The 26159-nt window shown below is 41.2% G+C and overlaps 1 protein-coding gene and 1 pseudogene across 1 annotated transcript; both read left to right on the top strand.

Annotated features, from left to right (window-relative positions):
* The first annotated feature begins 1207 nt into the window (after positions 1 to 1207).
* Positions 1208 to 21869, top strand: RHAG (Rh associated glycoprotein). The gene is made up of 10 exons (XM_005905110.3): positions 1208 to 1370; positions 12504 to 12687; positions 13299 to 13449; positions 15072 to 15219; positions 15415 to 15581; positions 17427 to 17564; positions 18111 to 18232; positions 20726 to 20799; positions 21009 to 21082; positions 21810 to 21869. The coding sequence occupies exons 1-10, from the start codon at positions 1208 to 1210 to the stop codon at positions 21867 to 21869; spliced, it is 1281 nt and encodes a 426-aa protein (XP_005905172.1).
* Positions 21870 to 25761: 3892 nt separating this feature from the next.
* Positions 25762 to 25858, top strand: LOC138985152 (U6 spliceosomal RNA; annotated as a pseudogene).
* Positions 25859 to 26159: the final 301 nt, after the last annotated feature.

Raw genomic sequence — 26159 nt, forward strand, 5'->3', positions numbered from 1 at the left:
TATGGCAGAAAGTGAAGAAGAACTAAAGAGCCTCTTGATGAAGGTCAAAGAGGAGAGTGAAAAAGTTGGCGTAAAGCTCAACATTCAGAAAACGAATATCATGGCATCTGGTCCCATCACTTCATGGGAAATAGATGGGGAAACAGTGGCAGACTTTATTTTGGGGGGCTCCAAAATCACTGTCAATGGTGACTGCAGCCATGAACTTAAAAGACACTTACTCCTTGGAGGGAAAGTTATGACCAACCTAGATAGCATATTAAAAAGCAGAGACATTACTTTGCCAACAAAGGTCCATCTAGTCAAGGCTATGGTTTTTCCAGTAGTCATGTATGGATGTGAGAGTTGGACTATAAAAAAAGCTGAGTGCCAAAGAATTGATGCTTTTGAACTGTGGTGTTGGAGAAGACTCTTGAGAGTCCCTTGGACTGCAAGGAGATCCAACCAGTCTATCCTAAAGGAAATCAGTCCTGAATATACATTGGAAGGACTGATGCTGAAGCTGAAACTCCAATACTTTGGCCACCTGATGCAAAGAACTGACTCATTTGAAAAGACCTTGATGCTGGGAAAGATTGAGGGCAGGAGGAGAAGTGGGTGACAGGGGATGAGATGGTTAGATGGCATCACTGACTCAATGTACATGAGTTTGAGTAAACTCCGGGAGGTGGTGATGGACAGGGAGGCCTGGAGTGCTACAGTCCACGGGTCGCAAAGAGTTGGACACAACTGAGTGACTGAACTGAACTTAACTGATCTTCCAATGAATATTCAGGGTTGATTTCCTTTAAGATTGACTGGTTTGATATCCTTGTTCTCCAAGGGACTTATATATACTTTGATGTATGTAAATATATATATATATATATAACACTTAATCATTTTGGTATACAGCATTTTTAATTTTAAAATGTAATAGAAAGAAAAAAGAGTTTAGACACTGTGTGCAAAGGATCATTTCTGTCAGTGGGCTGCTGTCAATCTACACCATATTTTCTTCAAACCAGCATTTACAGCAATCTGATTACAGAGCACAGTTTTCTCCAGTGGATGGGCGTTTTCACCAGTCTTGCCCCTTTTTTTTCTTGCAGCGTCACTGGAGTGCCTTGAGCTTATAGCCTAATTCCACACGCAGCGCAGCCCCTCTGCCTTATCAGCCTCCCACAGCCCGGGAAGCCTCAGTGTGCCTCTGTCCTTTGCCACAAACATGAGGTTCAAGTTCCCTCTCATGGCCATTGGCCTGGAAGTTGTCATGATTGTTTTATTTGCATTATTTGTTCAGTATGAAACGAGTGTGAACACTTCCAGGAATCCCAACGAGACTGAGTCAGCTGCCATGGACGTGGAGAAAACCATGGAATCGTATCCCCGTGAGTGAGCCGTGCTTCTTATCGTACATTTTTGGGTTCTCAGAATGGGAGGTCTGTGGATATTGTAACCTGTAGCGCTCTACATTGGAGCCCCTTGTAGAATTATGTGACAGTTCTGAGTGCTAAGGGTATATAAGTTTATGCTGGGACATTTGGTCTCTGCAGTTCATGTGTTTGGACAGAATCCGTATGTGTGAAACTATCAGAACAAGAAGCTGAGAATTGAATTAATTGATCGATTTTTGACCTTCTTTTTCTGTTTTTAATTTAAAAAATGTTTTACTGGAGTATAGTTGCTTTGGAGAAGGAAATGGCAACCCACTCCAGTGTTCTTGCCTGGAGAATCCCAGGGACAGGGGAGCCTGGTGGGCTGCCGTCTATGGGGTCGCACAGAGTCAGACACGACTGAAGAGTCAGACACGACTGAAGCGACTTAGCAGCAGCAGCAGCAGCATAGTTGCTCTACAATATTGTGTTAGTTTCTGTCGTGAGGCAAAGTGAATCAGTTATATGTATACATATATCCCCTCTTTTCTAGATTTCCTTCCCATTTAGGTAAATGACTTGCCTTTTCTTTGATTACTAGTTCTGCAAGGTATAAAAATATCCCTCCCCCACTGAAAAAAAAGACTTAAGAGTTAACTTTGGAGGAGAAACTAGAAACAAAATGTAATGGGGAAAGGGAACCTGGATTTCATGTGAGAGCCCTAAGGTATAAGAAGGGATATTAAGGATGATACAGGATATAAATGATACTGTTGTTTAGGCACTAAGTCATGACCGACTCTTTTGTGACCCCATGGACCACAACTCGCCAGGCTCCTCTGTCCATGGGGTTTCCTAGGCAAGAATACTGGACTGGGTTGCCATTTCCTTCTCCAGGGTATTTTCCTACCGGAGGGATGGAACCCACGTCTCCTGCATTGGCAGGCAGATTCTTTACCACTGAGCCACTAGGGAAGCCCTGGAAATGCTGTACTGAGGGTTTTATAATATTCTGAAAGGAAGGCTGTTCCTCTGAGATGAGAATAGAATTGTGAGCACCCAACATAGTTTAAAAGCAGAACCCTTCCCTGGGAATGGCGACTGAAAGAAAGAAAGGATTTAGTTTCAAGTTTGGAAGAACAGGTTACGAAATATTTAGTATAACAATAATAATTACCATTTACTGACTGCCTATGATGAGCCAGGCATACTCCTCACCTTGTTAACTGGTGGGGGGGAGGAAGTAACATAATCCTATTATATAGACTGGTTTTTTAGTGAGGTATAAATAATTTATTATTTATTAAATGTTAAATTGTATTAAATTATTCTAATAGCAATATTTATTATAGTTCTACAGCCTATCTCTAAGCTTTTCAAAAACAATGTGACATTTGTTCTTTTATTTCTACATTTTTTGAGGGAACATATATAATGGGGGGCATTCTCGAGTAGAAATTATGACCTAGAGTTGCTGAGTCAAAATGCACCATCTCAAGTAAAGGATACAGTTAGGGCTGTAAGTCAGAGGCTCTGAGTCCACATCTAGTTCTCTTTACAGAGATATCCGAAAGGATTTGGGATGCAAGAATTTTACAATTTGCAAGTTCAAGAACACCAAAACAGAAAAGAATTCTGTTCATCTCTGTGCGCTTCTGTACATTTCATTTCATCATCTATTCTTCTGGCTCCAACTTGAAAGTATTGCTCACAGGATTTTCTATTATATCAGCTATATCATACATGAAAACAAGAGAGGAATCAAAAAAGAATGATGTCAAGAGCAGGGTGCTTTTTCATTTTACAGAGGAAACATCAAGTCACAGTTGTCAATAATAATAATAATTAACAATCAATGTACTTTGAAACAACACACACACACACACACACCACAACCTCTTCCTCACCGTAAGGGTAGGAGGGCTGGGACACAGGCAGGGGCCAGGATAAAGGAGGGAGGATTCAAGCAATAGAGGCCCCTGGGAGCCCAGAAGAAAGGCAGTAACCAGAAGACAAGGTGACATTTTACATGGAAAACAGTCTTCTTGCATTCAAAGTGCTCTCCACAGCCCAGTCTATATACAATTCAAAGTTCTCCTTTCTAACAGGTCCACAGATACAGAGAACAGGCTTGTGGTTGCCGAGCAGGAAGAGAGGTCAGGGAGGGATAGCCTGGGAGTTTGGGATTAGCAGGTGCAAACTATTATATATAGAATGGGCAAAGTCCTAGTCGTCTAGCACAGGGAAGTATATTCACTACCCTGTAATAAATTATAAAGCAAAAGGGAAAAGAGTTCTCTCTTCAGTGAGGTGGCTCTCAAGATGTAAAATTCCACCTAGTGCTAATCTTCCAGTTCAGCTACCTTCTCACTGGTTAAAATACTTTGTAGAACAGCCCTAGAAATGACATGATTTTACTGATTATATGTATATATTTTTCCCCACATTTCAAAACAACCTATGTACACCAAACTTATGTAACAGCATAAGTCACTGGAGGGAAGTTTATGAAACATTCACTAATTAAGAAGCAAAGTTCAAGTCAACAAATATTTGAGAGTGCCTGCCCAGCACCATTGGAGAAGGCAAGCACCCCACTCCAGTACTCTTGCCTGGAAAATCCCATGAACGGGGGAGCCTGGTGGGCTGCAGTCCATGGGGTCGCTAAGAGTTGGACACAACTGAGCAACTTCACTTTCACTTTTCACTTTCATGCTCCAGAGAAGGAAATGGCAACCCACTCCAGTGTTCTTGCCTGGAGAATCCCAGGGACGGGGGAGCCTGGTGGGCTGCCGTCTATGGGGTCGCTGAGAGTCGGACATGACTGAAGCGACTTAGCAGCAGCAGCAGCAGCCTAGCACCATGCACTGTGCCAAGCGCAGGGATTCAAGACAGAAAAGGCTCAGTTCCCATCTAAGAAGCTTACAGTGCATTACGAGAGTTCTCAATTGCAGTATGCTGAAAGTCATGAATTTTTCACACTAACAGTGTGTTAGTCACTGTGTTGTGTCTGACTCTTTTGTGACTGTCGCCCAGCAGGCTCCTCTGTCCATGGGATTCTCCAGGCAAGAATGCTAGACAGGGTTGCCGTGCCTTTCTCCAAAGGATCTTCCTAACCCAGGGCTCGAACCCAGGTCTCCAGCATTGCAGGCAGATTCTTTGCCATCTGAGGCACCAGGGAAGCTCTAAAAATAAATCAAGTGGGATATTAATTTACATTTGAAACAAATTCAATTGAATATAAGTTTATTCATCCCTCTCACTTACTGCATTCAGCTGTGCAATGCCGAGAAAGGGGAGAGGTCACAGAGACCTGGCCTCTGAACCCATCCCAGGGCACAACCACAGAAGTGGGTGGCACACCCGACGTCACATGGCACGTAATGACGGGCCCCAGAGAAACTAGCTCGACTCCATGGTTTTGGCTTTCATGGCACCCAGCAAAGAGTTGACCACTTTGTTGAGGCCAATAATTTGACAAGAAATGAGGCCCGACTGTGGCTGAGGCTCAGTGGTAAAGAATCCACCTGCCAAAGCAGGAGACGCAGGAGATACAGGTTCAACCCCCGGAGTGGGAAGTCCCCTGGAGGAGGGAATGACAACCCACTCAGTGCTCTTGCCTGGAAAAACCCATGGACAGAGGAGTCTGGTGGGCTAGAGTCCATGGAATCGCAAAGAGTTGGACCTGATTGAGCTCGCAGGCACACGACTATGAACTAATCCTTGCTAACACGCAGAAAGACTAGAGAAAAGTAGAGTTTAAGAAGAAGGCTCTTTAAAGACTATTAGAAATTCTACAAACACAAGGTGTTTAATGCTTATGGGACATTAAAACCACATCAATGAATTCTTCATCCTCTGTTAAACATTAGAATCCATTAGCCTGTCTTGTCACTCTGAGTGGATCGTTTGTCCATGTGTGACCTTGTTACATTGTACATTGATCACACTTGAAGAAGTACGGAAGATACAGCAACAGATTAGTACAAGGATTTATTTTTAAAATCTCCATTTAAGAAGGTCCCTATATTTATTCAGATTTTATTTATTTATTTACTCATGTTTGGCCACGACAAGGCTTGAAGGACCTTAGTTCCCAGCCAGGGACTGAATCCAGGTCACAGCAGTGAGAGTGTCGAGTTCTAACCACTGGACTGCCAGAGAATTCCTCCTTCAGTTCATTTATTACAAGAGATTCAGCAATCTAGATATATGTTACAGGCAAAGGGTTACTAAAAGTGCCAGAAGACAATTCCTAGGAAATTATTTGCTTCTATTCTAAATGATACCTGAAATTGTTACAATAACTGAGTTAACATGCTGTGTTTTATAATCTAACAAAAAGATGCTGGACTCTGGTATGCTGCCTTTGAGTTGAACAGTTTTGTTTATGTGAAAGAACTGGAAGCAGTGAGTAGAAATAGAACTGAAATCTTGGCTTCTAACTACCTTCTCCACTGAGGGGCTCATTCCAGGTCATGGCAAAGAAAGCACAAGGTAAACCAAGCAGGTATACACTAACGGGGATGTGTCAGGAGAACACAGGATCCTACGTGAAAGAACACCAATTAGCTCAATTGGGGGGCAATAGCAACCCACTCCAGTTCTCGTGCCTGGAAAATCCCATGGACGGAGGAGCCTGGTAGGCTGCAGTCCATGGGGTCGCTGAGTCGGACACGGCAGAGCGACTTCACTTTCACTTTTCACTTTCCTGCATTGGAAAAGGAAATGGCAACCCACTCCAGTGTTCTTGCCTGGAGAATCCCAAGGACAGCAGAGCCTGGTGGGCTGCCATCTATGGGGTCACACAGAGTCGGACACGACTGAAGCGACTTAGCAGCAGCAGAGGTTTAAGAATAAGAATAGTGTGATGATGATAGATTATAACACACTGAAACAAAGGAAAAAGGCTTCATTGAGTCCATAGAAATATACCCTAAAGCAGGGTAAGGGGATCAGATTGGAGTTCTTTATATACAAATGCCAACTAATTAATTACAAAAGAAGTAATAGATACAAAAATTATAATTTTGAAATTAAAAAATGTAACAATTGACTCTAGCAAGGTTCACCAATGACTGCTAAAATTAGGTAAAAAGTGATTGGGCAACTCAGGATGAAAGGTATATCCACAGGAAGCGATCTGGCAGAACAGTCTTAAGCAAGTGGTCTGATGTATCATCACCAGTAGTACGACAAACAAATTATGTGCTACCTGGTATGATGAAATGGCAATTGCACAACACCATCTGTATTCATAGTCTTGCCAAAAATATATAGTCTGATTCTAATTTTGGTGAAATAAACAAATGCAAACTGTGGTACATTCCATATTAAAGGCAAATCAATACCACCAGTAAAAAGCATGGTGTGAAGTGAAGTGAAAGTCGCTCAGTCATGTCTGACTGCAACCCCATGGACTATACAGTCCATGGAATTCTCCAGGCCAGAATACTGGATTGGGTAGCCTTTTGCTTCTCCAGGGGATCTTCCCAACCCAGGGATTGAAACCAGGTCTCCCTCATTGCAGGCGGATTCTTTACCAGCTGAGCCACAGGGAAACCCAAAAAAGCCTGGTGAGAGACTCTAAATTAAAAGAGTCTAAAGACATGTAATAAGGGCTTCTCAGGTGACTCAGTGGTGAAGAATCCACCTGCCAGTGTAGGAGATGCAGGAGACACAGGTTCGATCCCTAGATTGGGAAGATCCCCTGGAAGACGAAACGGCAACCCACTCCAGTATTGCTGGGATAATCCCATGGACAGAGGAGCCTGAAAGGCTACAGTCCATGGGGTCACAAGAGTTGAGCGACTGAGCATGCATACAAAGACACATAACAAACAAAATATATGAAACTTGAGTAGATAAAGGGGGTCAAAAAATCCTATAAAAGTACAATTGGGAAACAGTCAAATAAATTCAAATATAGATTCCAAATCGGATGTTACTGTATCCATGTTATATTTTTAGATGTGAGGATAATACTGTGGTTATTTAAAACAATGCTCTTTTGCTTTGGAGATTCACGCTGAAGTGGTTTAGGGCAAAATCTCATACTTTTCAATGGTTTGAGAGATATATCTGGAAAGAGAGAACAAATACAGAAAATATTATCAACTGATAAATCTAGGGAAACAGTACATAGCTCTTCATTGTACTATTTTTTCCAAATATTTGAAATATATAAAAACAGAATATGTGAAAGTAGGGGAGGAAAGATACCACTACTGGGATACTACTTTCAGAAAAGATAAGTTCAGGACGAACCCCAGATGGTTCAAAAGATTGGAACTCACGAAGAACCAATCGCTATCTGCATGCAAACAGCTTGCCAGCCCTCAGTCATTAAAAAACAAACAAACCAAACCAAACCAGCCAACCAGCTTCTAATTCGAGAGTGAGTTGAACAGTTTTAACTATCTGATCCAGAAGAATCCTTTCTCTGAATAAGAGCCCTAGAATCCCAAAGAGGCAAATTCTCAGCGGCCCTCACCTGTGAGTCATTTATTCCTGCATAAACTAGGCATCTCCGGAAAAGCTGGAGTTGCCAAACCTTCTGCTGGGTCTCCAAGGAACGAGCCATTTAGAGATTCCTACCTTAACGCTTGCACTCACTTTCCCCTGGAAGCATGCCTTACCGGCAGTACTCGTTCAACAGTCTATCTGAATAAATGGTAAATGGGCACAGACAAGCACATAAACACATGAACTAAAACCAGAGGGGCACCCACAGTGTTGCAGCCGTGCCCAGCGGCACTGTGCAGAGCGCCTGGTCCTTGAAAGTCATCTGGAAGTAGGCCAGGTAAAGAAGCATTGGAGGTGGAGGAATTCCCTAGAGGTCCAGTGGTTAGAACTCAGTGCTCTCACTGCTCGGGCCCCAGGTTCAATCCCTGGTCAGGGAACTAAGATCCTACAAGCCACACAGAGTGCCCCCCCCCCAAAAAAAAAGTCGGGTGTGGGGAGGAGCGGACATTCTAGGCAGCAGGCATGTACAGGAGGTAGAGGGGAAAGAAGGCTCTGTTTCATTTTGTTTGTGGTTGGTGGTGGAAGAGGAGAGTTGAAATCATCAATTACATTTTAAAGTTATCAGGGCTTTCAAAGATATCCTGGTCCAAGCTACATGTGATAGTAAAATACAGAATAAAATTACCAGACATTGCCAAATTTACTTTAGAGGCTAAAATTGCCTGCTATTGACAGAAACAGACAAATACTATATGACATCACGTATGCATGGAATCTAAAAAATAATACAAATGAATCTGTATACAAAACAGATACAGACTCACAGACACAGAAAACAAACTTATGGCTACCGAAGAGGAGAGGAATGGACAAATTAAGAGTATGGAATTAACAGATAAAAACTGCTTTACCTAAAATAAATAAGCAACAAGGATTTACTATATAGCACAGGGAATCTGACTCAATATCTTGTAAAAACCTATAATGGAATGTAATCTGAAAAAAAAAAAAGTGAATCACAGTACCTTAAACCAACACAATTTTTTAAATCAATTATAATTCAATTTTTAAAAATTGCCAGCTATTGAGAATATCTGATTTAGATGAGACTTGGCAGTCCTTGAAACCTGTCAGAGTACTTCACAGAAATTCCAACCAGTAAAGAAATACCTTTTTCCTTCCATAAAGAATTCCTTTAATGCAGCATAATTGAACTGCGCCATAAAACTGACTTGATGACCCTCTCCCTAGTGCTTACCCACAAATAAATTTCTAGAGCAGGATGAAAGATAATGCATCATCCTAACTGTTTATAAACCTTTTTATCCATACCTTTTATACAGAATCATTATCTGTTGAGTCAACTTTGTAAGCTCTCTTTAGCAATTTAAATAATAGATGAGGTTCTAGGGGTCTGCCCTGGTGGCTCAGAGGTTAAAGCCTCTACCTGCAATGCGGGAGACCTGGGTTCCATCCCTGGGTCAGGAAGATCCCCTGGAGAAGAAAATGACAACCCACTCCAGTACTCTTGCCTGGAGAATCCCATGGACGGAGGAGCCTAGTGGGCTACAGTCCACCGGGTCGCAGAGTCGGACCCGACTGAGCGACTTCACTTTCTTGAGGTTCTTAGGCCCCCTTGTGGCGAAAAGCAGTAACAAGCATGAGATTACAGGAGAAAAAAAAATCGGACCACCGTCAACGCAGGACATCCCTCCCTCCTACAGCATATCTGGTTTCCCATCAGCTGTAAGAGCTACTCTGGGGACAACTAGGGAAATCTGAACATGACGTGCTAGATTATAATTATAAATTGTGATTATTCTGCCAGGAATGATGATGGTGTTATGATTGTGTAGAAAAATGTCCTTAAATTTTTAGGGATACATAAGTGTTTAGAAGTGAAATGTCATGTCTGTTATTTACTTCAAAATATTTCAAGAAAAAATAGGGGATGAAGCATGTACATAGCAAAATGTTAACAACTGTTAAATCTAGGTGATAGATATATTTGTGTCCATTATACTAGTCTTCTACTTTTCTGTAGGTATGAAAAATTTGTATAAGAAAAATTAAAAATAAAGGGGGGAAATGTCTGATTTACCACCAAAGGGGGAGAAGGATGGAATCTGAAGAATTATTCCTCCTAGTGTGAGTCATTAAAAATTGGCTAAGCCAATTTTTAAATTAGTTGGCTACTCCATATTTTTAAATCAGCAGACTGTAGGAGGAACAAGAGCACTCTAGGGGGAAAAAAAGAAAAAATTTTAGAAAAGTAGCTTGAAGTAATGAAAAAACCCAGTGAAGTCAGTAGACTGGGTTCTTACTCTAATTTTAGCTTTGTGAGTATAAGTAAATTATCTAATTTCCCTGGATCTTAGAGTCTGATCTAAAAACAAAGTAAAATGAACAACAAAGACCTATTGTTCAGCACAAGGAACCCTTATAATAACCTATGATGGGAGCACATCTGAAAAAGAATATAGACAGACAGGTATGAATTATTATGTTATATGTACATTTGAAATTAACACAATATTGTAAATCAACTATGCATCAATAAAATAAACATCAGCAAAGGAAGTTGTAGAGCTAGGAGAGACGTTAGACTTCATCAAATTCAAACTGTTCTTTAAAAGAGGAGGAAAACTGAGTTTCAGAAAGGTCTAATAAAATCATAGCAAGTCAGTAAGTCAGGCATATTCTCTGAGCTCCACTCCAACTATGACCTAAATCAAACGTTTACATTAAAAAGTGGTAAAAACAATTTGTAAAGAAAAAATATATATATATATAGTCACCTATATTTCCAAAGCCAAACAATTTGACAGTTGCCTGTTGATAAGTCAGGTAAAATCCCAATTCATTAGTTTTCTGGATGGATAGGCAATGAGATGAAGGTGGGCATTCAGAATGTGGGTATAAGTCAAATTGTTGCCAGTATGCATTATCTCACTAGGAAAAAAAGACTGCAGCATTCTCCTCTCTGAGACCTCCTTCAAAGCTGCTAAGGAAAGAGAATCTTCAGAAATTTATTTTTTCCCTTTTCACCCTCCTCATACCGACTCTCTTGGGAGGTGGAGCCAATGAACAATAAAATGATCAAAAGACTCACTGCCTGGATGGGGTCGAAAAAAGGCTGATGCTGTGTGTGCCTGAATTAGAAGTTTGGGTCTGGTTTTCTCATTGTCTTTATTCTTAACATTTGCTGAACTCATGCACAAATGAGACTAGCTTCTAGACCACCAAAAGACCCTTGTGATTCAATACATGATGCCAACCTCTGCCTGTCCTGGGATCTGTCATGGAATAAGGCTGTAGGGTGAGTTCCCATACTTCCAACCAGCCCTTTTCAAATACTGGGAATCCTTGGAAACACAGCATTTTTATCCACTTCCAGGTGTATGATCACTGCTACAGATTAGTGCATCGGATTTAACTTGCAAAGTTTGAAAAAAATGTGATATACAAGTTATGTCGGAAGGAAAGTCAGGAAAGCTCTACAGAGACAAGGGGAGCCCCCAGGAAGGTGCTATAGACTCTACGAGCAACATTAGCCTGAAGGAAGTTTACTGGGGCATGTCTTATGATCAATACCTGCAGCAGAAGGGTTCAGGCAGAGAGAGAAAGCCTCAGGTGACCTTAGGAAACTCTGAGACTGGGATTGTCTAGCTTCAAGTGGCTCTTTTCCCAAGGCGAGGGGATGCTGTTGTGAACCAGTCATTGGGTTCAGGTGACCCAAGGGAAGGGCTGTGACTGGACAAGAGCGTTTTTCAGAGAGAAGTGAGAGCTGTCACTCGACAGAAACCCTACAGCCCCAGAAAATGTGGAATAGAGCCTTTTCAGTAGGCTTGCAAATGAGAACGCCAAAATGCCCTGAGGAGAGGTGACTTGCCCAAGGTGATTTGCCCAAGGTCACATGATCACGTGACACTGTTGGGGGAACCTCAGCCTCCATCTGCAGAACTAAGTCAAGAATTTGTTCCTCGAGAGGATACAGCCTTCCTTCCATTGGTTTAGAAAGTGTAAACAAAGACATCAATCTATATGACTTAAATAATGATCTGTTAAGATTTCCATTTGAGACGTAAAGATACCTTCTCAATCATTTAGTCAATAGTGCCTCATTCTTTATATGCAGGCTTTTGTGACAGATTCGGGGGTCAAAAGATAAGAAAGCCCTAAACCCTTCAACCGGGAAACTCACAATCTAGTGCAGGTAATGGACCCCTCATCAGATAACTATTACAGTATGATACGTGGTAAATAAATGGTAATCCAATGTAACAACTGCTAAAGCTGAGGTTTGGGGAAAACTGGAAGAAATATTAATTTTCCCTGGGAGTACTTGGAAAGTCTGCAAGAACAGGTGATTCTGGTACTGTATTTAGCAAAGGTATCCTCAGCGTGAAAAGTAACAGAAAACTCTTCAGGGAGAGGATGAAAGACATATTGGTATGATAGTGCATAGTTTTCCAAGAAAAGGCTCAATCACTTGCCCAAGGTCTCCTCGCGGGTAAGTAGCCACACTGGCACTGCAACCCAGCCTTTGGCTGTGCAGTTAACTTTCCTTTTGTGGTGTTTTCTGAAAAAGATGCAGCACTTAGTAAATGGAATATACTATGATGTCACACTTTCTCAGTGCTCCCCTTATGCAGATTTCTTTTTCTTTCTCCTCTTTTGCAGTCTTCCAAGATGTGCACATTATGGTATTCGCTGGGTTCGGCTTCCTCATGACCTTCTTGTGGAAATATGGCTTCAGTGGTGTGGGCATCAACCTACTTATAGCTGCTCTGGGACTCCAATGGGGCACTATTATACAGGGGATCTTTCGTAGCCACGGACAGAAATTCCTAATAGAAATGAAAAAGTGAGCACCCATTACTTTCCAATCATTGTGTTTTCAGAGCAGTTGTTTCTCTTCTTAGTCTCCTAAAAGTCAGCCTCTGAACTAGCTTGCAGATTGTCTCCCTTCCATGAAACAAAGATCATTGGGATCCAAGGATCTAAATCAATGCCTTGCTCAACTGAACTGGGCCATATATTCATGTGTATATGCTCTCTGATTTGCCCTTAAGGGTATAAGAAATCCCCTTCCATAAAATTATTATTCCTTTCATTTTAGCTAGAGAGGGCAAAAATCCTTCTTTAGTAATTTTTCTGAGGCTGTTTTTGACATGTAAAGGCTCTAGAAGGTAATTCATTTATCAGATCAACAGAAATAAGGTAAAACCCTAAAAGAAGTAAAGAACAGGTAGGCTAAAGGAAATGCGAGAGTAACTAAAGATTGCATGGTGAATGGAGGTGGAGGTGGGCAAGGAAGTGGGAGAGGACAAAAGTAGGTCTGGAAGAAGCACCTGATGGGAGGGAACAGATGGGGAGAGGGGGTTTGAACTCTGGACAAGGGGATGCTATATTCATTACAACTCACATATTTAAGTTGCGCATTGGTTTTCAACGTCTTCTTTCTTCTTCCCTCAGCATGATACACGCAGACTTCAGTACAGTCACAGTTCTGATTTCTTTTGGAGCTGTCCTGGGTAAAACAAGTCCAGTCCAGATGCTGATCATGACAATTTTAGAAATTACTGTCTATGCTGCCAATGAATATCTGGTTTTTAAGATATTATGGGTAAGGGTTCAATTGATACTTACCTAGCTTTGAACAGCACAACACACGTTAGATGCCCACCATAAATAAGCAGGGACAAACCTTGGTGGCCGTGACACCATAGCAAGTAATAATCATAGTCATCCTTCGAGTAACTATCATAAACTAGAAATTCTATAAACATTATCTAATTGCATTGACACCACAACAGTGTTAGACAGGTATTATGATGCATTATTATGATTCATTTATAGACAATGAAACTGATTATCACAGATACTAAATGACCAACTTGCCTGAATCTGAATTCAAATCCAGAATTTCCTAGCTCTACAATTCTTTTTATGTAAATACACTTTCTATCAATGACCAATTCCTATTTATATTTCAACTACTAAATGAATTGCCCTTTCAAAGTCTTTTATTAAAACTTTGATCAAATGTCTTCCCCTCCATGAAAATCTGATTGATTCCCCCAAGGGAAATTGAATATGTCGGGCACTCTCCAGTATTCTATTTATTCTTGTTGTTGTTCAGTTGCTAAATTGTATCCATCATTTGGGGGCTTCATGGACTACAGCACAGCAGGCTCCTCCATCCTCTACTGCCTTCCAGAGTTTGCTCAAATTTGTGTCCATTTATGCTTCTATTGAACATATGACTTGATAACAAATACTTTGGCAAATTTCTAGGTATCATGTGTTGGTGATTCAGTTGCAAACGTCTCTTCATAGAGTTTACAGTCTAGTGGGAGAGACAGAAATCCAACAAATATTCATACATTCAACCACCTACCCATAGAATCACAAACACACACACAATTATTACTATAAATTGCAACACATACAATGAAAAATAAATAGAAGGGCTCTGAGGAAATATACCTAGAAGACCTAATTTAGATTGTGGAATCAAGGAAGGTTTCTTTGAGGAAAGTGACAGCTAAACTGAACCTGAAAGGTATGTAAGAGTTTATCAAGCATGAAAATGTAAGTAAATTAACAAATTTGTATCATTTTTCTACTTTCATAAGTACACAGCAATGCCTTGGGTTTGGCACTCTGAACTTTCCCTCTAGAGACAAGAACTGTAGGAAACTGCATCATATCCACTCAGTGTTCTAAAGAGGGACATAAAATACATTTCTTCAAATGAATCTTGGACCTCAATTGGTTTTCATGTCATCATAGCAGAGTCAATGAATGCAAAAGTCATGCTTATTTTGTATCAGGTGCAGTGCCTAATATCGCACTAAGAATCTGTGTAACCTGAAAAAGTAACCTGAACTGTATTGAGTGCCCACTAAGGACCTAGCCCTTGAAAAACACGGTCCCATCTAAATCCCACCACAACTGTACTGGCTGGGTAACGTTTCTCCATTTCACACAACTGGAGATTCAAAGAAGTAGAAATAATTTGTCTAAAGTCACATCAGAGAAGTACCTGACCTAGGACTGAAAGTCAGTTCTGTGTTGCTCCAATGCCCGTGCCTTTTCTTTTACATGATCCTGTTTTATTCCCCTTTCTCTGACACATTCATTCTCGCTCTTGATCTTTTTTGTTTAACGCATGAAGCAGTCCTTAATGACCTCCCTCCTGTGTTGAGTGTCACCTCTATTTACATGAATGCTTTCCCCCCTCAGGCCTCTGATACTGGAGAATCGATGACCATCCATGCCTTTGGGGCTTACTTTGGTTTGGCTGTAGCAGGCATCTTGTATCGATCAGGATTGAAAGAAAAACATCCCAATGAAGAGTCTGTATACCACTCGGACTTGTTTGCGATGATTGGTGAGTTGGGATGAAGTTGCCTGATTCTTGTCTATTTGCTCAGACACAAGGGAATGCCTCTCTTTCCCCCTAACTCTTAGACAACAAAGCCTAAAAGTAAAGACAGCATGTCTGTGCCCATGGTAAACGACTTCCTCTGGACTGTCTTTCATATTCAGAACGATTAATAATATCCGTTTCTGTGATTTACTGCAGGGTCTCTTTTCTTATGGATATTTTGGCCTAGCTTTAATTCTGCCACTGCTGATGAAGCAAAGAAACAGTACAGGGCCATCGTGAACACGTACTTCTCTCTCGCTGCCTCCGTGGTCACAGCCTACGCATGTTCCAGCCTTCTCGAGAGCCGAGGCAAGCTCAATATGGTGAGTGTCATGTTAACCCCCATGGAAGTTTGCTAAGTGACCCTGATGGCTGCTCTGATGAGTAACTCATTTCTGCATCACTGCTGAGCTGCCCGAACAAATCACAACACTGCAGACCTTGGAGAATAATCTGAAAATAACATTCCCTTATTTTTCAGATCTGTACTGTGACAAATTAAAAAAATATTATCAAGGAATTTACAGTTTTACAGGGAATATAGTCAGGTTTCCCAGGTGGCTTAGTGGGTAAAGAATCTGCCTGCAATGCAGGAGATGCAGGGGACAAAGTTTCAATCCCCCAGTTGGGAAGATCCCCTGGAGGAGGGCATGGCAACCCACTCCAGTATTCTTGCCTCGAAGATTCCATGGACAGAGGAGCCTGGCAGGCCACAGTCCATGGGGTTGCAAGAGGAGCCTGGCAGGCCACAGTCCATGGGGTTGCAAAGAGTCGGACATGACTGAAGCGACTGAGCATGCACACAGGAATATAATCATGCAAAAAATCAAAGATCTGAAACATGTTTCTTTACCGATAGAGCCAACTGTCCCCAAGTTTTCAGAAAATCTTTCTTAGAAACAGCACTTTCTATAAGGGTAGAAAAAGAGTGGGAGAATGCAAGTTGGTTCTATTTTTCTAACAGCAAATATTTCAAAGAAATAACAACTAAATGTACTGAGGGATCCTGAATGGTGGTTTAATTGCTAAGCCGTGTCAGAGGAGCCTGGCAGGCTACAGTCCATGGGATTCTCCAGGCAAGAATACTGGAGTGGGTTGCCGTTTCCTTCTCCAGGGATCCTGAATAGGATTCTGGAAAAGAAAAGGGATATTAGTGGGAATATTGGTAAAATTCAAATAAGGTCTTCAATAGTAGTACACCAATGCTAATTTCTTAGTTCTGTGATGATGTAAGATGTTAACATTGGGGGGAACTGGATGTGGTATATATGGAAATGCTCTGCAATATTTCTGCAACTTTTACATGTCTATAATTATTTCGAAATAAAACATTTTTAAAAATCCCCCATAATGGTCTTTTTAGTTTCTTGCCTATGAGCTAAAGAAATGTCAGTGAAGGAATAATCCTCAAATCGGCCACTCTTTCTAAGCTGAGAGAGAAAAAAGATATTGTATCAAAATATTTCTAAACATAGCTAAGAACATGTCTTTCAGTTCTCTACAAATTGTTTCATGAGAAAAATAAATGAAAACAATTAAAAGAAGCAATCATGCATGGCTCAGTGGATCTCTTTCAAAAGTACTGACAACCTTTTTTCCTTTGGCAGAACAGCCAGAATATAATTTTTCTGAGGAATTCTGGTAAATGGAAACTGGTTCCTCTTTTCTCCATTCTCAGATGTTCTCAGAACAGTGACACTTGGCAAAAGCTGTTGTCTTTGATGTGTAATACGTACATTTCAATGCCTTTAAATCCTGTCCTTGATTAGTGGAACATCAAGGACTCAGCAAAGCACACAGCAGCCATAAGCCTGTTTCAGTTCACAGTAACTATAAACGCATTCCAAAGCTGCGTAAAGAGGCAGAACACTGCCAGAATAACTGCTGCATATTCCCACTCTCCCACAACTTCTCTTGATTCTGCCACATCCCTCCCCACCCTAGTCTTACTAACTCGATCTCTCGTGAACAACCAAGGAACCCTATAAGAAAGATACCACAGGTCAACTGCTGGGAAGAAAGGCCTTCTGGAACTACAAAGAGCCTTCTTAAATAAGAATCCATAACCCTCCCAACTAAAGAATGTATGTGGAATCCATCGACCCTGAGATTGCTACAGTCCTTCTAAACTCCAGCTCCTCTCGCTCACATTTCTGTGCTCCACGCAGGTTCACATTCAGAATGCAACTCTGGCTGGAGGAGTGGCTGTGGGCACTTGTGCGGACATGGAGATTCCCCCTTATTGTGCTATGATCATTGGGAGCATTGCAGGAGCGGTCTCCGTGTTTGGGTTCAAGTTCCTGACTGTAAGTATTAACAGACACTCTCAGTCAAACTTTGGACCTGCCCCATCACCGTCTCATATCCCACCAGCAGAGAAACCTATGAAAAGTCCTTTCCTAAGCACCTCTCCTTGGAGCACTCATTGTGTCAGTGTTCCAGTGCTTTCTACTCTTTCTTGCCTTCTTTTGTGAATATTCGTTACTTGTAACAATATGAACTGAATGTTAATTACTTGTATTACTTTTCTCAGTTTTTGTTGTGGTTGACATTTGTTGATGATGTTTGCTTTGTGTAATTAAAGACTCTGAGCTCTTTTCAGAGGATTTAAGATCCCACCAGTAGGTAAGAATGAGCAGGACTTAAAATCACTTACTGTCACATCCACCTACTTAAGACTGAAATGAAAAGTTTTGCCACCAGTGTATTCAGATTCTTTGATGTAAGTGGGTTTCAGATGTGGATGGGAAACTGGCCTGGAGATAAACATTTTCCTGCATGTTCATTTACTTTAGTCACAGGGCTCTCTATAGCTAACAAAATAATAAGGCTTCCTCTTTTTACAATTTCAGCCACTTTTCACTACTAAACTGAGGATCCATGACACCTGTGGAGTCCATAACCTACATGGCTTACCTGGTGTGATAGGAGGCCTTGCTGGCATCATCACTGTAGCCTTGGAGGAATCTGACTCGTGAGTGAAAGAATGTTTTCCTATTCCCCAAGGTCAAGTGCTGTTTCCTCTCACTCTTGGAGAAACCCAGTGATAAGAGTTTTTTCTTTAGCAATCCAGACCACAGTTTGTAAGTACTGTTCTTACTGAAGCCAAAGAGACATAACCGAGGGCCAAAGAAACATTTCCCAATTTGCATTTTAATAATCTGAATAGACACACGAGAGAAAGTAGGCTTGATTCTTGCTCAGTGGCCAGATTTGGGGTAGATTTCATGGTTAAGAGTCTAGTCCTTGGGTATACAGATTTAGCAACAATTTAATTTACTCAAGAGGAGTTGAGGGGGCAAACCTTGGAAAGTCCATTCACATGTGTGGGCAAAATTCACACATATCTCACAGAGTAGATACAATACTTTGTCCTAGAGTCAAGCCTACTTACTCACATGTGTCTATTCAGATTATGAAAATGTAAATTGGGTTTATTGGCAAACATAGAACAAGGAGAAGTTAATATACTTAGGGGACATTTTTTCCAAATCATGGCAGCCTAACTTTAATAATGCTGTTAATTTTGTCTAATCCAGCATTTTGCAAGCCTATTTTATCATGGAATATTTTTCATCAGAACATTTTTTAATACCTTGTAAAAGATCTTGGTAAATTCTGGTAAAATTAACAGACAGCTTACAAAAGAAGAAAATCAAATGAGTATCATGATGGTGTGATAACTCACCTAGAGCCAGACATCCTGGAACGTGAAGTCAAGTGGGTCTTAGAAAGCATCACTATGAACAAAGCTACTGGAGGTGATGGAATTCCAGTTGAGCTATTTCAAATCCTGAAAGATGATGCTGTGAAAGTGCTGCACTCAATATGCCAGCAAATTTGGAAAACTCAGCAGCGGCCACAGGACTGGAAAATGCCAGTTTTCATTCCAATCCAGAACAAAGGCAATGCCAAAGAATGCTCAAACTACTGCACACTTGCACTCATCTCACACGCTAGTAAAGTAATGCTCAAAATTCTCCAAGCCAGGCTTCAGCAATACGTGAACCATGAAATTCCAGATGTTCAAGCTGGTTTTAGAAAAGGCAGAGGAGCCAGAGCTTAAATTGCCAACATCCTCTGGATCATCGAAATAGCAAAAGAGTTCCAGAAAAGCATCTATTTCTGCTTTATTGACTAGGCCAAAGCCTTTGACTGTGTGGATCACAATAAACTGTGGAAAATTCTGAAAGAGATGGGAATATCAGACCACCTGACCTGCCTCTTGAGAAACCTACATGCAGGTCAGGAAGCAACAATTAGAACTGGACATGGAACAACAGACTGGTTCCAAATAGGAAAAGGAGTACGTCAAGGCTGTATACTGTCATCCTGCTTATTTAACTTTTATGCAGAGTACATCATGAGAAATGCTGGACTGGAAGAAGCACAAGCTGGAATCAAGATTGCCGGGAGAAATATCAATAACCTTAGATATGCAGATGACACCACCCTTATGGCAGAAAGTAAAGAGGAGCTAAAGAGCCTCTTGATGAAAGTGAAAGAGGAGAATGAAAAGGTTGGCTTAAAGCTCAACATTCAGAAAACTAAGATCATGGCATCTGGTCCCATCACTTCATGGGAAGTAGATGGGGAAACAGTGGAAACAGTGTCAGACTTTATTTGGGGGGGCTCCAAAATCACTGTAGATGGTGACTGCAGCCATGAAATTAAAAGACGCTTACTCCTTGGAAGAAAAGTTATGACCAACCTAGATAACATATTAAAAAGCAGAGACGTTACTTTGCCAACAAAAGTCCGTCTAGTCAAGGTTATGGTTTTTCCAGTGGTCATGTGTGGATGTGAGAGTTGGGCTGTGAAGAAAGCTGAGCGCCGAAGAATTAATGCTTTTGCACTGTGGTGTTGGAGAAGACTCTTGAGAGTCCCTTGGACTGCAAGGAGATCCAACCAGTCCATTCTAAAGGAGATCAGCCCTGGGTGTTCTTTGGAAGGAATGATGCTAAAACTGAAACTCCAGTACTTTGGCCACCTCATGCGAAGAGTTGACTCATTGGAAAAGACTCTGATGCTGGGAGGGATTGGGGCAGGAGGAAAAGGGGACTACAGAGGATAAGATGGCTGGATGGCATCACCGACTCGATGGACGTGAGTTTGGGTGAACTCCGGGAGTTGGTGATGGACAGGGAGGCCTGGTGTGCTGCAATTCATAGAGTCGCAAAGAGTCAGACACGACTGAGCGACAGAACTGAACTGAAACCCTTTCTGAGGAAGATATTTTCATCATTTCTGAAGAAAAAGGTGGTTCTTGTATATGTGCTTATAAGAATTTGTGAACATTAAGAGTTTCAAAGAAAATATATGAGATTAAAGAAAAATTGTAGTAACTGTTTGCTGGTATGTCATGCTGCACTCTGGCCTGAAGGTGGCAGGCATGCACACCCTCAGGAGATGCGGTTTTTATTGCCAGGCATCTTGGACAAACAATTCTGCATTTTTTGCCTCCTAGGACTAAGACGGTCAGTCAGGCAGCCGCGCTAGGTTCATCCATTGCAACAGCACTTGTTGGAGGGCTAATCACAGGTGAGCATAAAAAATAAACATTTCCCTCTATCTCATGCTCTCAACATAATAGATATTATTAAACATTGGTAAACAAAATTTTTCTACACTTCTGACAGTAATCAGGTAAGCTCCAGGGGATGACTTTATAACAGTATTTTAATTACTAAGCAGGTTGATTTTCCTTTTCAGCCTCATAACCATGACTTATTTTCTCCCTGCTTTCACAGGTGCGATTTTAAAGATTCCTTTCTGGGCACAACCACCTGATGAGGACTGCTATGATGATTCTGTTTATTGGGAGGTACTGTGTAGTGTTCTAAGGATGCATATGATGACTATACTAGGCAACGTTCTGCCCACCACATGTCTAGATGTCTGTGTGGCATCCTTATGACAAAATTGGTTGAACTCCCTACTTATAGAGAGAAATTGAAACAATGTGCCCAGAAAGATAAAATCAGAAGCTATGATATCTTGCAAAGCAGAAACTAGATGAAGGAAAAACAGACTTTAGTTGACAAGTACCCTTTCACTCCTCCGAGAGCAATTAAAAAAAAAAAAAAAGCTCCTCATAAAAATATAGGAATCCTGGGCAGCTGTGTGAGATTTTACATCACATATAAGTAGACCGAGCAGGTGGGACATGCAGGGTTGAAGAATCTTGGTGAGGATACAAGAAGTTCTGTGACTCACGAAACATTAGCTTCTTTCCATCCTCCAGTTTCTACCTCTTTATTTCGTTGACATTTTCTTCCAAATTATTTCCTGCAAAACCTAAGAGTGATAGATACTTGGATGCGTTCAAATGGGATTTTCAAAGAGAACAGGTTTGCAAAAGAGAATGTAGTCAGGATGGGCGGGATAAATATTTTTGTTCATTTCTTCCCAACTCAAACAATTTTTATTCCCAGTTCTTTCTATACTTGAATAATAACTACAGAAAACATCTTTGTTTCAATACTAACCTGTGATAAGCCCAGTGAAAGAAAGTATAAAAAGTGCCTTAATCTTTTTTTTTTTTTCTTAAGGTTCCTGAGAGGAAAGAATATGACAACCATTTCCATGAACTTCTCTCTACCCTCCATTAGAACGTGAAGCCTAATCCTGTGCTTCAGCTTCTTTTCCCATTATCTAGACTTGAAACAAAATGGCAGCTTCCATGAGTATATGGAATGGAATGGATAGATCCTGAGCCCTACATATCCAGTGAGAAAACATTTTAACAAAATCTGGAGCTGTCTCTTCACATCAGTGATTGTTTAATTGAAGAAATGTGACTCATACAACAGATGGTCAAATGGATTCTTGCCAGTGGGTAGTTACAGGGTGAATATTCCATGTATTTTCTTGTATTTTTTTCCACATGGAGGAGGATTTACAATGAAACCAGCACTTTCTAATCATGTCAGTTCCTTACTGTACATACTATGTCTTCAATCCCAAAGATTATAACTGAAGCTAATGAAACAATAATTTATGTAAGAAATAAGAAGGAAATGTATGTATGTAAACAGTAATATGATTTTTCTTTGACAGTGCTTTCTGGATTTTAAAAATGGTCTATTTTAGAAGAATTGTGTTTTATTTGGCAGACTTGCTGAGGATTTAAATTCAGGAGGCAGTCTCTGAAATAGCTTTGAGGACTGTTCCAAAGAGCAGGAGCAGGGGGTGGGGTGGGGTGGGGTGGGGGACAGGGTACATAGGAGTTTTGCAACAAAGACCAGGTGATCAGAACATCAAAAAATTACTGATTAAAGAAAACCAGGTATTTCAAGTTAATGAATTTAACTCTTTTCTAAGTATGGAACGATGCAAGAGTCTGAGCTCACTGCAATCATTCATTTGATTTGCACCTTAGCTCTCTAGGGTCAAGTCTCGTTCTTTTCCTTCCGAGTCCCCTCAAGGTGCACTGCTGAAGGTGCCTGCAGTGACTGAGGGCTTGATAGTGGGCATTCTGTGTTTTCATCCTGAGTTCCTTCAAGGCTCACCCTTGGGAACAGAGTTAGTGGCTGGTGGCTGCAACATCTTTCATATTCTGATATGGCAGGCAATATTTTTCATTCACAGTTTGAATATTCTTATACTTCACTTCTTTTGCATGTTTACTATTTGAAACAAGAGCTCAAATGCTATCTGACCAAAGTCTATTTTGTATAAAATGCCAGTGGATTAAATGTCATTATAAAATAAAATGTTTGTCTTTGGCTCTTTTTTCTTCTGTGGTTAGAATTCACTTTAGTAACAAGCACCTGCCCACACACACACACATACACCAAACATTGTTCATGTTTAGTCCATACTCAATTCAAAGAAATTGTTACTGGACTGTGAAGAAGGCTGAGCACCGAAGAATTGATGCTTTTGAACTGTGGTGTTGGAGAAGACTCTTGAGAGTCCCTTGGACTGCAATGAGATCCAACCAGTCCATTCTGAAGGAGATCAGCCCTGGGATTTCTTTGGAAGGAATGATGCTAAAGCTGAAACTCCAGTACTTTGGCCACCTCATGTGAAGAGTTGACTCATTGGAAAAGACTGTGATGCTGGGAGGGATTGGGGGCAGGAGGAGAAGGGGACGACAGAGGATGAGATGGCTGGATGGCATCACTGACTCAATGGACGTGAGTCTCAGTGAACTCCAGGAGTTGGTGATGGACAGGGAGGCCTGGCGTGCTGCGATTCATGGGGTCACAAAGAGTCGGACACGACTGAGCGACTGATCTGATCTGATCTGATCTGAACAACTTAATTAAATTTGCCCGTTCCAGTCCATTTTAGTTCACTGATTCCTAAAATGTTGATGTTCACTCTTGCCATCTCCTGTTTGACCACTTCCAATTTATCTTGATTCATGGACCTAACATTCCAGGTTCCTAAGCAGTGTTGTTCTTTACAACATCGGACTTTATTATCACCACCAGACACATCCACATCTGGGCGTTTCCAGTTTGGCCCAGCTTCTTCATTCCTTCTGAAGCTATTTCTCCACTCTTCTCCAGTAGCATATTGGGCACCTACTAACCTGGGAAGTTCATCTTTTGGTGTCATATCTTTTTATCTTTTCATACTGTTCATGGGGTTCTCAAGGCAAGAATGCTGAAGTGGTTTGGCATTCCCTTCTCCAGTGGACCACATTTTGTCAGAATGTCTTGGGTGGCCCTACATGGCATGGCTCATAGTTTCTTTGAATTAGACAAGGCTGTGAGCCATGTGATCAGTTTGATTAGTTTTCTGTGATTGTGGTTTTCATTCTGTCTTCCCTCTGATGGATGAGGATTAAAGGCTTGTGGAAGCTTCCGGACAGAAGGGACTGGCTGTGGGGAAACTGGGTCTTGCTCTGGTTCTGCTAATGAGTGGGGCTGTGTTCCCTGCCTGTAATTTGGCCTGAGGCCAAACTATGGTAGGGGTAATGGCATTAATAGCAACCTCCTTCAAAAGGACTTTCACCAGCATGCTGCAGGTCCCAGGATTGTAGTATTCAGTGCCCCTGTCATCCCGTGCCTCAAAAGAGACTCCTGGACATTCATAGGCAAGTCTGGATCAGTCTTTTGTGGGGTCACTGCTCCTTTCTCCTGGGTCCTGGTGTGCAAAATTTTGGTTTGTGCCGTCCAAGAGTCTGCTTCCCCAGTCCTGTGGAAGTTCTGTAATCAAATCCCACTGGCCTCCAAAGTCAAAAGTTCTCAGTCCAGCTCCTGGGAGTTCTCAGTCCCTTTGCTGGATCCGTAGGCTGGGAAACCTGCTGTGGGCCCTAGAACTTTTGCAACAGTGCAAGAACTTCTTTGGTATAATTGTTCTGCAGTTTGTGTGTCGTCTGCTCGGTGGCTCTGTGGTGGTATTAATGGTGACCTCCTCCTAGAGGACTTATGCTGCACGCCACACCTCCCAGGTCTGCTGCAGCCAGAGCCCCTGTCCCTGCGGCAGGCCACTGCTGACCCCCGCCTCCACAGGAGACCCTCAAACACTCCAAGGCAGGTCTGGCTCAGTCTCCTGTGGAGGTCACTGTTCCTTTCCGTGGATCCTGATGCACACAAGGGCTTTGTCTGCACCCTCCCAGCATCTCTGGCAGGTATGAGGTTTAATTCTAAATGCAGTTTCTCCCATCCTACCGTCTTGTTCGGGCTTCTCCTTTGTCCTTGGATGTGGGGTATCTTTTCTTGGTGGGATCCAACGTTCTCCTATTGATGGCTGTTCAGCAGCTAGTTGTGATTTTGGTGTTCTTGCGGAAGATGAGCTCACGTCCTTCTACTCCACCATCTTGACAACTGTGGTTTACTTATTTATATAAGTATTTTTTTAAAAAAATCAAGTTAATGTCTCATAGCATAAGTTTTTAAAAACTGAGTTTGGTAAAGGTAACCAACATAATCATATAAAATCATTTCTAGAGAAATAAAGTGAAATTTTTTTCTCTCTGTTAACTGTGAAGATTTTTCTTCTGTTTCAGGAGTCCCGAACTCTTGCCAGGATGTGCTTAAGCATCAAGGAGGCCTTTTCATAATTAATAGGACTTCAGAACTGAAAATCTACAATAACAGTGAATTAATATATTATTCCTCTGGAAAAGCTGTATTTAAAATATTTTACAGACAAATAGGTGACTTTTTTCAAAGCTACTTCAATTTCTCTTTCAAATGGGCTTTCTGAAGTGTGCTTACTTATAAAAGCCCACTGTCCCCTCTCCTGCTGATCATCACAAAGAATCATCTTCATCACCAGGATGTCCCAAGACCTCCTTGTTCCTGCTGATCATAAGGCAACATTCAGAGGGTTTCCAGAGAGTTCATTTGGATATGCAAGTCAATAGGTTTCAAAAAAAAAAAAAAAAAAAAACCACAAACATTTATTCTAAAATGGCTATTTGAGGGACTTCCCTGGAAGTTCAGTGGTTAAGACTCTGTACTTCCAATGCAGGGGAAAGGGTTCACGCCCTGATTGGGGAACTAAGATCTCACATGCCCTATGGTGTGGCCATAAATAAATAAAGTGTCAGCACATATAGTAAAATTGAAATGATACAGTGAAGATTAGCACAGCCCCTGCACAAGAATGAAATGTACTTCATGAAGTATTCAATATTTTTTTAAAAGATACAAATGATTAGGTATAAAATAAACTAAAAGGATATATTGTACAACACAAAGAATGTGGCCAATATTTTATAATAACTATAAGTGGAGTATAAACTTTAACAATTATGAATCACTATATTGTGATTATATAATATTCTACCTCAACTTATAGACTTATGTAATACTCTACATCAGCTATACTTCAGTAAAGTTGTTCCTTGATATTTTTGTAGGTATTTTTTAATCAACATAAATCCAATGTCACTTTTCCGTATATTTTATTGTTATCCTCCTGAGATTAAATCTATTAAA

Source organism: Bos mutus, chromosome 23, assembly GCF_027580195.1.
Source record: "Bos mutus isolate GX-2022 chromosome 23, NWIPB_WYAK_1.1, whole genome shotgun sequence".
NCBI lineage: Eukaryota > Metazoa > Chordata > Mammalia > Artiodactyla > Bovidae > Bos > Bos mutus.

Excerpts from the sequence above, each read along its gene's own strand:
- RHAG (XM_005905110.3), top strand. The coding sequence starts at position 1,208 with ATGAGGTTCAAGTTCCCTCTCATGGCCATTGGCCTGGAAGTTGTCATG. Across the intron at positions 1,371-12,503 it reads AACCATGGAATCGTATCCCC|TCTTCCAAGATGTGCACATT; the intron begins GTGAGTGAGCCG and ends CCTCTTTTGCAG. Across the intron at positions 15,582-17,426 it reads GCCGAGGCAAGCTCAATATG|GTTCACATTCAGAATGCAAC; the intron begins GTGAGTGTCATG and ends TGCTCCACGCAG.